Consider the following 16,719-nt stretch of genomic DNA (forward strand, 5'->3'; position numbering starts at 1 on the left):
ATTTTGCAGAGCAGAAGCATTCTACTGCCAACAATGTACAATCTAACTTTGAGCAGCGGGTTTCTCTGTTTCTCGCGCCGGTCACTCCCGCTCAGCCATCGGCTTGGGCTCCGTACCGGCGCTGTGGATGACCGCTGGAAGTACCAGTCAGCTCCTGCTGCTTCAGCAGCCGTTCGGTTCTTTGGAAATGAGTCTCTGCGGCCATCCAGAAGGGCTATGCTATATGCCATCGGAGATGACCGGAAGTCCCTCGCCGGCTTAGCCCAGATGAAGGTTGATTGTGCCGTCATGGAATGTGAGGATGGTGTAGCGTTAGACAACAAGGTATGAATCGTGAATGAATGCAAGAAGTGTGTCACTTAACCATTCTCAGATCTGGCATTTTTGATTGTTGGAATACTTATGTCAGATTCTTTTTCACGACACTACTAGGCCTACCGGCCTAACATTTAACAACAGCACACGTTAAAGATGTTACAGTACAACCAGTGCAGTGTATTTACTTACTGTAAGGATGTTTATGTTCCTGCACATCTTAATTTAGAGAGAAGAAATTCTACGCATTAAAATGAATATTAAAAATATCAAAAATGGACAAAGGTGGATGAGTCAGATAAATTCTTACTCTTTTAGTAGTTGAGAGAGAGAAAAAAAAAAACAAAACTCCCACACAGATAAGCGTCTAATTGCTCACCCATGCAGAAATCTGCCCCCTAGTTTAAAGGAAACCAAATAAATGTTCGCCACTAGTACTACCGTACCATTGCTGCTTTCACTCAATCTGAATTGATATGTGGATTTTGGTTAATTCCTTTAAGAATTGTTCCACTGTGAGTATACCTCCACCGATGGCCAGCTTTGTCCAAGGGATGTACAGATAGATAAGGGCAAATAATCTGTGACATCCCTGTCTTAGTGACATACTTTTCCCCATGGTTCATTTATATATATGTGCTCGAAGATAGTATGTAGAGACTAATGTAGTGTCTATCTAAAGTCAATCGAGACTTAGTGTCAAGTTTTGTTGATGGTTGTTTGTGTTCAACAAAATCTGTCCTGCCTGCAGGGTGTCGATCGGGCTTAAGTGTTAAAGACTGAAATTACAAACTATATGACGAGTGAAGACATAGCTGCTGAAGCTAGCACAGAATAATTACCAGTACCGGTACCAGAAGTCTGTGTCTTTGTGCAATTATGCAGGCAGAAGCGAGGGAGATTGTGTGGCAAACACTGGACTCTGTGCTGATGCCAAAGGTCAGAGATGTCGCCGTTCGCATCAACTCCATGGACAGCGGCTATGGTGAGGAAGACTTGGCGGTCATTCTCCAGGCAAAGAGACTTCCAGACACTATCGTGCTTCCCAAGTTTGATTCTGCCGAGAGTATTTGCTGGGTCAGTTGTGTGTCCATGTAAAATGATTATGTTTGCTAGGTGTTGAATCCAATTTTGATGAAGCAGCAAATGTATGATCTCCATAATGATCAGGGACTTCTTGCAAAAATTATGAGTACTGGTATACTTACACTTGCATGGCCTTGTCACAACAACCCAACCATTTATCAGTGCTTTTCTTTACTATCAAGATATTATGTCATTCTGTTCTCCCCATCTTCTCAGAGTATTTTAGAATGGTGTTTCATTTGTTGATAGTAGATTTGAAAATTGTGTAAAAAACAGGTCCCCATGTAAACTTAACCCGTTGAGGATGAGTCCCGAGTATACTCGGGCAGGTGTCTATGGGAAATGCGTGTTGTAGCAAAATCAAACCGTCCTCAACAGGTTAAAAGAGATGATGAGCTGAAATTTACAATGTACTTGAGGGTGGGATGAGGGGTGGGAAATGAGATAATGATTTACAAGCAAGAGCCACACTCACAAGGTATTTGATTTTACAGCCCTGTATGTGAGATCTTTCCACATGGTGTCCTGTCATCTGACAAGTGACAAAGAACTGAGCAAATTTCTGGACGTGTCAAATCATCCTAGCATCAATCTTGATTAACATTACATTTTGTGGCTCCTGTATCTCTTGCATGTAAATAGTTGGTCCACCACCTCAAGTTGTCTTTGGCCGATAGACAGTTAACAAAGGCCCTGAGAATCCTGGTGTACGCAGAGACAGCAGTTTCCATGATCAGACTCCCCGAGAGTATCTCGGAGGCGCAGGACATCCTCAGGTCAGAACCGTTCACACTGGATGCCATCGTGTTTGGAGTTGAGGATTACTGCTCAGACATAGGTTGGTAGTCTCAGTGAACAGGCTTTGGCAAACTGATGCCTTCACACGCAGTATCTATAGGGGTTTTGTTTCAAGAGCAAACTCTAACCCATAATCTACAGCAACCGGGTGGGTTCGCACAAAGATTTTTAGGAATTTAGGAATCTTGAAGGGAAGGGTTAGCTCAAGGATAATGTTTCATCTGAAATCAGGAAATTTAAAGCAGCAAATCAGAGAAAAGGTTGAATGGTAGAAGACAAACTTGTGGAAAGAAAGATACAGAAAGCCAAGGAAGCTACAATAAGTTGATCATTATGAGATCAGTCAATATTGCATCAAATGAGAACCACAAAAAAAAAAAAAAATGTCCTAGTTATACAACCATGTTTCTTTCCATAGAAAATTCTCACTTGATGAAGTTTGTGTTAACAGAAAGATCAGAATGTGACTTGGAATCTGTATCCTGTTTTAAGTGTGTATCATAAAACTGAAAAAGTGACCTAGAAAGACGGCAGTATTAATGTATTGATGCTGTAAGTTGGAAACTGTCAAAACCTGGCCTTGCATTGGATAAAACCTACCTGTAGACATGTGATTACTGAGTTTGTTTCATCACTGAGATAAAGAGGCAACAGAACTTCGAAGTTATGATGATGATGATGATGATCAATTTGACAGTGATGATCAATGATGATCAAAAATGATGGTGATGATTATGATGATGTGGATGATGGTGATATCCACTGACTAATATGAAAGTTGTTCTGTCACATCACCTGAGACGCGCTGCCTTGACGCTTGATAAACAGCAGCAGCGGCTTCAGGGACAGCGCGTCTCAGGTGATGTGTGTCTTTTGCCTGAGACGTGCTGTCTTTGAAGATGTTGTTGTTGTTTATCAAGCGTTTTGATTGTGAGATCATGTTGCCAAATTTTTACCTCCACGAAATAATCCTTATTACTCTAAAATCTCGTTCTTCAAAATAATCCCCTTAATCGAAAAAAAGCTATGACTATAATTTTTAAATCTTTTTAAGATAATAAAGATACCACTACCTTGGGAAATGAATGATGTTCCTAGGTGTACTGAGTTTGTACTTAGCTCTCTTTTGTATCGTCATGTAGGGTAGCCAGAATGTGTCCATTTTTATCGCGCGCCTTCGTATCTTGTTATCTACTATCTTTGGTAGAAGTACAGATTTGCGGGCGCGCGTGCTCTGCAGTACTCGCGCGCTATCGGTAAAGGTACGGTAACAACGGTACGGTAAATGTTGTGCCAACGGTAAGCCCTCTCTTTACGTAAGTATTTTCCCGGTAGTCATGTCAGCTTTGCAACGGTTTTCAAACGGTAATGCTTGAATGAAAGCAGATCGGTAAGACAATATTTTACCAGTAAGGAACGGTTTTCCCGGTAGAGCATTAAAGGGGCATAGTCCCGGTAGTGTAGATGGCACTGTTGATGATACTGCCGATCATCGTCAGCATTGATACGAAGATTACCGAAGTTGAGCTGTCGTCAAGAGTAAAGTGCGTAGGTGTTGCTAAGTAACGTTGCCTTTGTTGTCTTCTTTGCGCATCGCGCAATCTGTAGTAATGCCAGGGTGCGTGCATATGTACTTGTTATTATGACATCACAAAAGAAGTTTGATAAAGCTGTCATCCCCCTCAGCTGATTCAGGAGCCGAACTGTGATCGGACCACTGACTACACTGAATCGGACTTCTTCGGACTCGGGAAAGTGGGCCAAAGCGTAAGCGCCAAAGAGAAGTCGATAGCGTAGGTCTCTATAGGAAACTTGCGCCGCACGCCAGCGTACGCATTTGACTAAAACACCGGGACCATACACCTTTAAGTTACTTCATAGCTGTAGTGTAGCATACTGTACACATGAATGTATGCCATTTATACATGCATGAAATTTGCTATATATGAATGACTGCAGATCTGACACCGTAACAGAACGCCTGATCACATTTATATATTCACATATATATATTCACATATATATTCATATATTCATATATTCATATATTCATATATTCATATATTTATATATTTATATATTCATATATTCATAGTATGGACCTGTTGATCATTTGTGATTATTTGTAATTATTTGTAATTATACAGTTACAGACAAGCTTGATTTCACATAGACCATGTACAAAGTACAGCCGGGCCAAAGGCGGGGCCTAAGGCCGGACCCAAGGCCACGGGCCTTAGCCCAGAACCAGGGGCCCAGAGCCCAAGTGGGCCCAGGCCCGGGGGCCCAGTGGCCCAGGGGCCCAGGGGCTCACGGGGCCCAAGGCCGGGCCGAGGCCAGGAGCCTAAGTGCTGGCCCAAGGCAGGGGGCCCAGCCAGGGGCCACCAGACTGAGACCACTAAGAGTACCAGTCATGACTTGCTGTGATAATGATGTGACAGGCCTGTGCATACACATATTATGTAAATACACTGTACAGGGCTGTGCATATTAAGTAAATACACTGTACACTAACTATACACAGCCCAGTCGCTGTATAAATCGCGACAGGGCTGTACCTGAGCAGCCCACAACACAGAGCAAACACAAAGCAAATTCTACGAATTCATTTAGTTTTGATACTTGACATCATTTCTTGTCACCTCAAATGCATCAAAGACAATCTTTATTAATGAGACTTCATACCGTACCTGTTTTCCTGGGGTTATTTGTGGGAATTCTGCGATCTGGGTACTATCCGCAAATCTAACAACATGTGAAAATATCAACTGATCATGTAAACGTGCATGTGTACATTTCTGTGTTCACTGCTGTATTCCATGAACATGAATTCAACAACTACTGTTATATCCTGTAATATGAGCTGCCAGGACAAAACTCACATACGCTCTGATTCTGTATAGCAATCACTTTCAAAGCAATGTATTGATACATTGCTTTGAAAGTGATTATTTCATTTTTTATATACAAATTTGTCTCTAAATAATTGTATTTTTTAAGGAAAAAATCTTAAAAAATTGAATTTATGTAAATTTATGCAAATTAAGCAAAAGGCATTAATTGTTTTTATTTCTAAATGTGTCCAATAATCTCATTACCCTTGAAAATATCAGGTTCAGCACTTAAATCACTTCAAAGGGTGCGCTAGCAGTTCCAAGACCTTTCTTTGGAGTATAATGCCTCTGTAAAACATGGAGCTATTGACCCCCTATTCATCGGATGTGCTGAAAATGTATTTTAGGACATTTCTGGAAGATTTCGCTGTAATTCTCTCCTTATTATCATTTCCTTGTGATTATTTCATTTTTTATATACATTTTGTCTCTAAATAATTATATTTTTTAAGGAAAAAACTTTAAAAAATGGAATTCATGTAAATTTATGCAAATTAAGCAAAAGGCATTAATTGTTTTTATTTCTAAATGTGTCCAATAATCTCATTACCCTTGAAAATATCAGGTTCAGCACTTAAATAATAATAATAATAATATATCAATTTATAAAGCGCAAAACCTATAGACATATATTCTTCTGCGCTGCAAAAGCTTCAAATCACTTCAAATGGAGAGTTTTATCCAATTTTTTGACAAAAGTCTAGAAGTTGGCAGCCATCTTGGATTTTGGCGGCCATTTTGAGTATTTCTTACTTGTGTGCTTGACACTCAAACCAAAATTGATCTATAGACAATTACCTTTACAATGGTACCAAAAATTAAACTTTTACATCAACTTGAACTTGAACTTGAACACATGCAAGGCCCCCCACTATTAGCATAAACTGAAAATACATCTAAAACAATTGGGAACCAGTATAACTGTACAGCTACAGACTGCTGTGACTCAGAAGAAAACTCAAATGCAACCTGAAAGAAATCATAGATCTTGAGTTTACAGACTTTTGAGCCATTAGAGGGTGACTCTCTCCCCATCATAATGATTGATATTTCAGGAGCGACAAGATCGACAGAGGGCCTTGAGGTGCTCTATGCTAGACAGAGAGTGGTGACTGTCGCCAAGGCGTTTGGTCTTCAAGCCATTGATATGATTCCATTGGATGTGGAAGGTAGGTAGAGATCTCCACGAAGCAGAGAGAGATAACCAAAATAGACCTTTTTTTTCAAACAATTTGGTAATCACTCTCCAGACCTAAACATTAACATTTCAGCTTTGATGTCTGTCTCGACATTAAGCATATTTTGTATAATCATATAATATGTCCATTTCTAAATGAACGCTTTCACTTCTCTTTGAAAAAAATATTCACCCACCAATCCAAAACCCCTGCCCTCAATTGCATGATTTTGATGGCAGTCTACTTCTACGTAAAAAAAAAAGAAGAAAGGAAGTGTTTGGGGGGGGGGGGATAGATGGTTGACTAAGAAATGTTGTTGGTCATGTGTATTAGAGTTTACTGATTCTTTTGCAAATCTATTATTCCCAAGTTTTAACATCTTCAGGCATGTATGGAGCATGTATCCTATTTTTGTTCAGTTGGAGACTGACAGTGTAGGAAATAACATTCGATAGCTCTTCAAAATGGCTTCCAGTACTGACTATACTGCCTATTTGCAGCTTAGAGAAGAGTGCTATAATTATATATATGAGACCTTGCAAAAGTTTGTGTAGATGGAGCAGCTTCTTTAATTAAGTATTTGAACCCTGACATCTGTTTTCAAAGCCTTACACCATATTAGACATTGTCACTAGTTCCAACTTCTTTCTGTGTGCAAAGTTTGCTGATATATTTTCTGTCTCTAATTTCACACATTGCAGATGATGAGGCTGTACGCAGGTCGTCTGAAGAAGGAGCCAGGATGGGCTTTACAGGTAGGCGTGTGTTTCACTATGGTTCCATGACACTTGCTCCTGCAACAGTTCCTCCCATGAAATATCTGCACGCTATGAAGCCAAACATAAATTCTACCCACTAACATAACCCTAACCCTAATCCTAATCCTCTCATTAACCCGTCGAGGACGGTCTGAGTTTGCTACAACATGCATTTCCCATAGACACTTGCCTGAGTATACTCGGGACTAATCCTCAAAGGGTTAAACTAAACCTAAAACACTATCACAACCCTAACCCTAAGTTCTAGGAGAAAATAAGACCTGATGAGCCATAGTCGTGGGAGCAACTGTGATGTTACCGTTTGTATAATGCCATTAGGAAATCTTAGCAATTAATGTCACTGCTGTCATAAATATACAACACAATCTCATGTTTAGTTTGAGGAGTACTCTGATGATTTCGTAGTGGTGATTTTGTTTTAATAGTTTTAATTTGCAAAGTTGGAATGCTCTCTTATAACACTGTCATATGCGGAGGTAATGCTTACAGCTTGTATTTCATGATGTGCACATACAATTGTATACTGTACAATATGAAGGAAAATCAAAGAGAGTGAGTAACACAAGAATCCTACGGCACAAGATATAATCCAGAAAGGACTGAACTAAACGTATGTTCACTGTAAATGTCATATGTATCATGTGATAAAGGAACTTCTGAAGAATGGCGACTACATTGAGATGCTCGATGCTGCCATCAGCAAAGCTGTGGACAAGGCTTTTGTCAAGCTCAATGACCGCATTGAAGCTCTTGAAGGTCAGATGCATGACCTTCAAACAGACTGTGACAACAAAGCCCACCAAATAGCTGTCCTAAAGAAAGAGATGAGTAAGCAGGCTGACCGCATTGACACTTTGGTTCAAGCACAGTGGGACATGGAACAATACTCCCGGAGAAACTGCATATTTGGAGTGAGAGAAAGAGAAGGGGAAAGCACTGATGACATTCTTTGTGACATCGCCAAGAAAGACCTGGGACTAGCCATCAACCCTGAAAAGGACATCGACCGTAGCCATCGCACGGGAAGAAAGAAGGCAGATACAGCTGCACCCAGGCCCATCATAGTCAAGCTGACCTCCTACAGAAAGCGACAGAGATCTTGAAAAGAAGAAGACATTTGAAAGGAAGCGGAGTTTCAATCCATGAGGACCTCACAAAGCGAAACGTTGACCTGTTACGCAAGGCATCCCAGCACGCGAAAGTGAAGGCTGCATGGTCCTCAGATGGCCGCATCATCGCAGAAATACCAGCGACAAACGGAAGGACAGTAAAGAAACTGATCAGATGTGAAAGTGACTTAAAGAACTTGTGATCTACAGTTAATGTCATTCACTAGTGGCCCCAGAATGTAAAATTTTGATTGCAAACATGTAAACACTGTACTGCATTGATATGTATCTTCTTTTGCTTCTATGCATTGTAATATAGTATCATCACTGCTGAATTCCTCCTAAAGGTAATAATATATTGTAATCAGGCAATGACTTGTTTTTAAATCTGTTGTTATCAGAAATTTGATTTGGTTATTTTTTTTCTTTTGCTCGTTCTAAGTTTCAGTGTATAACTGAGATAAGTTATTGTGATAATTGTATGTGAATATGTTCTCTTAGGATACATGTCTGTAAATAGTAAGTGTGCATTATGTAACAACCAAATACTGCGAGATGGCATTTGTTATACGTGTAAAACCAGTAAGTTAAATCAGAATATGCAAAACACGTTAGATGAGGAATGTGTGACAACTACACGATATTACCTTCCAAGTGAATTTAAGAATGAAATGAAACAATATAATACTCCTGCTATGATGACTTGTGTTCATTTTAATTGTAGAAGCCTGAAAGGAAATTATGATAATTTCGTTTCTTGTTTAAACTCTTTAGATTTAGATTTGTCTGTTATTGGAGTGTCGGAAACGTGGATGCAGGACAATGATAATGTGTTATTTTCGTTACCTCATTACAATTTTGTTGGAAAGGGGAGGTCAAATAGGAGAGGTGGAGGTGTTGGCCTTTTTGTACATAGTAAATATAGATTTAAACAACGTTTTGATTTTGATGTTTTTAATGAATGTATTGAGTCTGTGTTTATTGAAATAGCCAACTCTCAAAATAATCTGATTGTAGCTACTGTTTATAGACCCCCTAATCAGCCAATTCAGTCTTTTATAGATATGCTACAACCTGTATTCCACAAAATAACTCAAGAAAGGAAACAATGTATTATAGTAGGTGATTTAATGTTGATCTATTGGTTGATAACAATGTGACACATCAATTTTTAGATTTATTCATTTCATCTTCTTTTTCTCCTATGATATTCAAGCCGACAAGAATAACAAACTCGTCAGCTAGCTTACTCGATAATGTTTTTATCAACCGCTCAGAAAATGTTGTCACAGCTGGTATTCTCATTTCAGATGTCAGTGATCACTTATCTCCTTTTATTGTGTATAATGGTAGTCGAGTATATAACGATGATGATAAGCATATATACAGAAGAGTTATTAATGAGGTAAATATAGTGAAATTTCTTGGTTTGTTACAGTCTGTTAAATGGAATAATCTTGTGGAAGTTCCTACGGTTGATGAGAAATATGAATATTTTATGCGCACATTTTTAGATACGTATAATGAATGTTTTGTTTTTAAAAAAGTAAATATTAAGAAAAATAATAATTGTCAAACTTGGTTTAATAAAGAACTAAAAAAGATGTGTCATAAAAAGTATATATTGTATAAAAAATATTTGAAAAATCCCACTCAATATCGTAAACACATTTACAAGCAATATAGAAATACTGTTAACAATATGATCCGTGCAGCTAAACGTGCCTATTATCAAAATGTCTTTGACAAAGTGAAGAGTGATTTAAAAGGTACATGGAGAGTAGTCAATAATTTGTTGAATAAGAATTGTAAGAAAGATAGTTGTGATTACATTGAGCATAATGGTGTAGCAATTGATGATAAGAAAAGTATTGCTGATACATTTAATGATTATTTCAGTAGTGTTGGAACTAAGTTAATGAATAATCTGCCGCATTCTTCTTTAGATAAAGATTTCTCACATTATATGAAAGATAATTTTCCTCAATCTATGTTTTTTACACCAATTAGTGAAGGAGATATTGTATCTGTTATTATGAGTTTAAGTGCAAACAAATCTCCTGGCCATGATGGCGTTGATTCTTCTGTTTTAAAACGATGTGCCCATCTTATCTCTTTTCCCTTGTCACATATTTTTATGCCTCCGCCACGAAGTGGTGCCGGAGGCATTATGTTTTCGGGTTGTCCGTCCGTCCGTCCGTCCGTCCGTCCGTCCGTCCGTCCGTCCGTCCGTCCGTCCTTCCGTCCGTCCGTAATGAATTTTGTGGACAAGGTAACTATCAAAACCTGTTGAGGTATCCTAATGAAACTTGGCATGTATGTGTATTAGGGGGTGAAGTTGTGCCTATCAACTTTTGGGTGCACATGCTCAAGGTCAAAGGTCAAAAGGTCAAGGTCAAATACATAAAATTTCTCTATTTCCACCATATCTATTGAATGCCTGAAGATATTTTCTTGAAACTTAGTGTATACATGTATTACCCAATTAAGATTCTCTGGTGAAAGTTTGCGTCATGAGGTCAAAGGTCAAAGGTCAAAAGGTCAGGGTCAAATACATGAAATTTCACTATTTTCGCCATATGTATTGAATGCCTGAAGATATTTTCTTGAAACTTAGCGTATACATGTATTACCCAATTAAGATTCTCTGGTGAAAGTTTGGGTCATGAGGTCAAAGGTCAAAAGGTCAAGTAAAAATATAAAAACTTCTTTTTTTTCTCCGTGCCTTGGAAAATTGTTCAAGGTATCTTCATGGAACATAGTATATACATGTACTGACTGGAAGTGATTATCTAGAGAATGTAGGGTTCATGGGGTCAAAGGTCAGGGGTCAAAGGTCAAGTGCAACACTTCAAAATTTTACTATTTCCCTCATATTTATGCAATGCCAGCAGGGTTATTATTTTTTTACACTTGGTGTATGCATGTGTAACCTAATAGAAATTCTCTGGAAAGTTTTTTTTTTCTTCTTTTTTGCCTCAAAGGTCAAAAGGTCAAAGATCAAGTGAAAGTGCTGAACTAACTTTTTCCTCCATATCTCGAAGTGGCTCAAGTTATCTTGAAACTTAGTACATATTATGCATGTTCTACCAGAAAGTGATTATCTTATGAATTTTAGAGTCAAGGGCCAGATGAAAATGGTAACAATTTACTATTCAATTCAGAAATTGCACTTTTTCTCCACACCTGTACCTTGAAAATTACTCAATGCCTAAATGTATGAATGGGTCAAAGTCAAGTTAAAGTCCTTAAATCCCTAGATACATGCTCTCCTATTCATCCAATTAAACCTAGGTCAAGGAAGGTGAACATTCAACACATTTGTGACAAACTTGTCATTTCAATATTTTGCCAATTTTGTGAAAATGTAATCACACATTGTCCACATTTACTATCTAGACCTATTGGGAAAATCATGCATTATGGCGGAGGCATACCAGTCGCCAAAGCGACATTTCTAGTTAATACTTCAGTTGAACAAGGTATATATCCCACAGATTTAAAATTAGCAAAAGTGATACCCGTATATAAAAAGGGAGATAAATATTCATGTTCAAATTATAGACCTATTTCAATTTTGTCAGTTTTTTCTAAAATATTTGAAAAACTTGTTCATAAGAGATTGACAGCTTTTCTAGATAAAAACAATATTTTGTATAATAAACAATTTGGTTTTAGAGAAGGTTTTAGTACAGATATGGCACTTTTAGAGTTTGTTAATAATGTATCTACAGCATTTGAAGAAAAGAAAATAATTCTGGGTTTGTTTTTAGATTTATCAAAGGCTTTTGATTCTATTAATATTTCGATTCTTTTAAAGAAGATGTATCATTATGGAATCAGGGGAAATGTTTTACAGTGGTTTGAAAGTTATTTAACAGACAGACAACAATATGTATTTATTGATAATCATTACTCGAAATATAATTTTATAAATGTTGGTGTTCCTCAAGGTTCTGTATTAGGACCATTGCTTTTTCTGATATATGTAAATGATCTGTGTTTTGTGAGTGATATTTTAAACCCAATTATGTTTGCAGATGACACCAATTTATTTTTATCTGGCAAAAATATACATGATATGACAGCATTGTTGAATACTGAACTAAAGAAGGTATGTGATTGGTTTGTAGTCAATAAACTTACAATAAATTATGACAAAACTGTTTATATGGTATTCAGACCAAACAATGTCAAAATAGATACTAGTTCATTGAATATAATGTATGAAAATAGAATAACAGAGGCTCAGAATGTTAAATTTTTAGGTGTCATAGTTGATGAACATTTGAGTTGGAAATATCACATCAATGATATATCTTGTAAAATATCTAAAGTTATTGGTGTTTTAAATAGGATGAAAAGTTTTTTACCACTGCGCATTTTAGTGAATTTATATAATACTATGATATTACCACATATTTCATATTGTATTTGTGCATGGGGGAAATGTGCAATGTATTTATTGAATAGAGTATATATTTTGCAAAAGCGTGCAATCCGTGTTATAATGAATTCAGCTTTTTTAACATCTACTGATTTTCTTTTTAAGAAGTTGAATATGCTCAAAGTAAATGATGTCTATTTGACTCAAGTAGCCAGTTTTATGTATAAACACTCTAAAGGTTATTTACCTCAAATTTTCAGCTCTTACTTTGCATTTAATAGATCTATAAATTTTTATGAAACCCAAAATTCGTGCAATATGTACGTTCCATTTTACCGATATAAGATATCAAGAAGTAGTATAAGATTTTTAGGTCCAAAATTGTGGAACAGTTTAAACATTGATTTAAAACAAAGTCCATCTCTTGCATCATTCAGAAGAAAATATAAGTTACAGCTTATTTCAAATTATTGTATAAATGTGTAGTCCTATCTGGCTTAGTGCTACATAATGTCCCGTTTTGTAGACTGTTTTTGTTTTGTAATTTGTGTCTTGTTTTGTCCTCTGTAAGTGCATTTAGTACTTGTAATTGTTTTATGTGCTTGTTGTTAATTATTCTGTAATGCTTTCATTGATAACTGTTAATTATGATATCATTATTTTAAATGACTCTCTTTTTTTTATTTTTTGTCTATGGGGTTCGGCCTCGAAAGGTCAATGACCTATTGCTGTTCCCCTCCACACTCGCCACATATCCCGAGTCACAAACTCTGATTTTTATACATGTGCATTATTTTGTAATTGATTGTTTTTTCTGTGTGTTCATTTTTGTTATGCTCACATGAAATCACATTGATTTCATTTTTCTTTTTATGAGATGTGGAAAATAAACTTGAAACTTGAAACTTGAATAAGCGAATCGATAACGGCTACACTATTTTCATTTGTTTCCCCTCCTTTGAGTACAGGAAGACAGGTCCTTCAGCCCAGCCTTGTTGATATCATCCAGAGTGCCTATGGTCCCCATCCTGACAGGATAAAGTGGGCTAGGGAGCTGTTGGCAGCATTTGAGGACAGTACTAAAAAAGGACAGGTATGTGTTCTACTCTCAAGTTGCACATGCGCATGGCAAAGTAGAGAGATTTTGGCATATGAGCAAAGCATTAGACCCAAAGTCCCCTTTTACTTGGCGAATGCATTTTACATGTAATCATATTTTGTGAAATGCATTTTTAATGTTGCAGAACCTTACAGCTGTTCAGATGCTAAAAGTATGTCAAACCACAAATATGTTTTAGGAGGTTGGTTCTTTCTCAGGAAGTACACACCCCAAATCAAGCAAAAAAAAAAAAAAAAAATTACTTTGAAATACTTCTTTGACCATGACTGGTCAAACCTGAGATTTGAAATAGGATGATATGATTGTAATTTGATTTCTGTCAATCAGAAATATTGTATAGTGATTGATATGGTTTAAGAAAGAAGAGTTCTTTTGCAGTAAAAAAAAAAATTGCCACAGACACAAAATATCTTTTTTTTATATTAACATATACACTGTAGCTTTGATGCAAAATCCCGAAGGAAGCTGTAGTGTACATACGTATATGTATGCCAAAACTGTACTTGCCAATGCACTGTTAATGTTCTCTTATCTACTGTTTTTTATTTTGTAGGCGCCAGAGGCATTCATTTTTCAAGGCAGAAGGGTCCACAAACCATTCCTGCTTCAAGCCATGAATATTCTTGAACTGGCCAAGATGGACAAAGCCATGTAAAGTATCAACTAGAAACTGCCATGTTGAGAAAAACCACAAATGATGAACGATACATACCCAGTAACCCACTGCTGTCTTCTGTAGTCATTAAAGATCAGTGCATAGTTTCACATTTGTTTAACTGCCTTGAAATTGCCAAGTTTATTTTTGCTGTGAAACTCTCATACTGTACTGCTAAAATAGTACTGTCAGGAAATAAAAGACTGAAGAGATTGTAAAGTGGTGGGAACACTTTATAACTGTTCAGTTATCACCTTTATTTTTGGCATCAAGAGCTTGAGGGAATAGATGTACAATATTAGGGCCAGCTGGTATCTCATTATATTAGTACACGCATGTATTTTGTATATTGGCTTCAATGGCATGCTACTTTAACAACCATTCTGTATAAGACTTTGTTCAGAGGGAATGTGGGTATTTTGCCTGAGCATTTGAACAGACATCCAATTTTCCTCAAACTTCACTGATGTGTACTACTCAATCCACATGCGTATATATGAGGTAATATTCCCTTCTGATGTGTTGTGCAATAACTGAAAGGCTGAGAAAGAAATGCTGACTTTAAACATGCAGGTATTTTTTTTAATGTACTGTATTATTGTTATGAACACGCTATTGCCACATATGTATTTAAAAAAACAAACAAACATAAACATTCATTTTCATTGACCTTCCATTTTCATGTGCTATTGTATTTGTACACTATAAGTTTTGTAGATGCAAAGTTGCCCATTATCTTGAAAGCCTGATAAAGTTGCTGAACATCAATTTTCAAATTTTGGAATTATTAGATTTGCCAGTACTTTTCAGACACTTTTGGACATAAGAATTTTCTGTGTATTCAATGTACTTTTATCAATGCCGAGATGTTTGCCACAGGTTGAGTCGAGAAGAACTTGTCAAGTGAATGACGTAATTCTAAGGAAGAACTGATCGATAATATTCCTGTAGGGGATTCATAACACTCAGTGTTGATGGTCTCATGAAAGTGCAAAGAAAAGTGTTTATTTTTTCTTTTCTAAACAGTGAAATCAGCTTTATTCAGATTTTGACACTTTAATGTAAGCACCTTCTTATGTATTCTATATAGTCAGCCAGTGTTTTTCATTTGCTTCTCAGTTCTCCAAGCTAGGAAAACAGTATGCTGCTTAGGTTATGTGAGGAAATATTTCTTTGCTATTAAACAGAATGCAGTCAACCTTGCCCAAGTTGAATCTATTTAGACAGAAGAAATAGTAGCTTCGACTTGGAGAAAATTGGACTTACAAGGGAATAAAATCAATAGAATATAAAGAGAAGAGGACTTGAAAAGATCTTTGACTTAAGCGATTATTTGACTTATGCGAGGTCGATTTAAGCAAGGTTGACTGTAGTTGATATGTGGAATGGGCTTCTAGAAGTGGTGGTTTCTGCTCATTTTTTTTTTAATGCCTTTTAAAGGACAAGTTCACTTTCATTAACATAAGGATTGAGAGAATGCAGCAATATTAGTAGAACACATCATTGAAAGTTTGAAGAAAATCGGACAATCGATGCAAAAGTTATAAATTTTTAAAACTTTTGTGTTGGAACCGCTGGATGAGGAGACTACTAAGGCTTGTGATGTCATATGAGTACAACAGTATAAAGAGAATGTAAAGAAAATTCAACATATTTTCACTTTTTTCACATAATAAAAGAGCACTTGACTTGCCTCTTTCTAAAGGCAATGGGAATAATATTACCCATAACATATGTCAGTAACGAGTCAAAGGAATGTGTACTTTTTTCAAAAGATGAAATTTTGTGAAATTCTCTTTATATTTTCCTTATATTGTTGTACGCATGTGACATCATACACTGCAGTAGTCTTCTCATCCAGCAGTGACTGCACAAAAACTTCAAAAATTCATAACTTTTGAACGGATTGTCCGATTTTCCTCAAAATTTCAATGATGTGTTCTACTAATATTGCTACATTCTCTCAATCCTTATGTTAATGAAGATGAACTTGTCCTTTTAAGAATGGGCTAGATGAGTACTGGAAGAATGTTGAATTTGATTATGAATGATTTCATGTACTAGGTCCTTGGTCTAAAGCAGCTGACACTCTTCGCTTCCATGTACAGTATATGTTTCAGAATTTTTCATAGAGATATTAAAGAAAGAGTAAATGCAATACATGTACTGGACAATGCAAAGCAGCTGTTTTGAAACAAACATAAAATGAAGCATTTATGATACATGTACATAACTTTTTTATCTTGTAACTGTTTATTGTAACTACACAAGAGGTATTTATTTTTATTCGTATTCAGACCATAAAAAGGGAAAACAATTTCTGTTATATTACTTGTGAACCTGATCATGTCTTACCTTCATTCTTTAACCCAATGAAGACGAGTCCTGAGAATACTCG

At 36.7% G+C, this 16,719-nt stretch overlaps 1 protein-coding gene and 1 pseudogene across 1 annotated transcript; both read left to right on the forward strand.

The window, feature by feature from the left end:
- Positions 1-33: 33 nt before the first annotated feature.
- LOC140242448 (citramalyl-CoA lyase, mitochondrial-like) lies at positions 34-14,715 on the forward strand. The gene is made up of 7 exons (XM_072322183.1): positions 34-324; positions 1,201-1,392; positions 2,044-2,239; positions 6,149-6,262; positions 6,973-7,026; positions 13,515-13,639; positions 14,220-14,715. The coding sequence occupies exons 1-7, from the start codon at positions 34-36 to the stop codon at positions 14,319-14,321; spliced, it is 1,074 nt and encodes a 357-aa protein (XP_072178284.1). The 3' UTR covers positions 14,322-14,715.
- LOC140242858 (uncharacterized) lies at positions 7,683-8,362 on the forward strand (annotated as a pseudogene).
- Positions 14,716-16,719: the final 2,004 nt, after the last annotated feature.

Source organism: Diadema setosum, chromosome 19 (genome assembly GCF_964275005.1).
Source record: "Diadema setosum chromosome 19, eeDiaSeto1, whole genome shotgun sequence".
Classification (NCBI taxonomy): domain Eukaryota; kingdom Metazoa; phylum Echinodermata; class Echinoidea; order Diadematoida; family Diadematidae; genus Diadema; species Diadema setosum.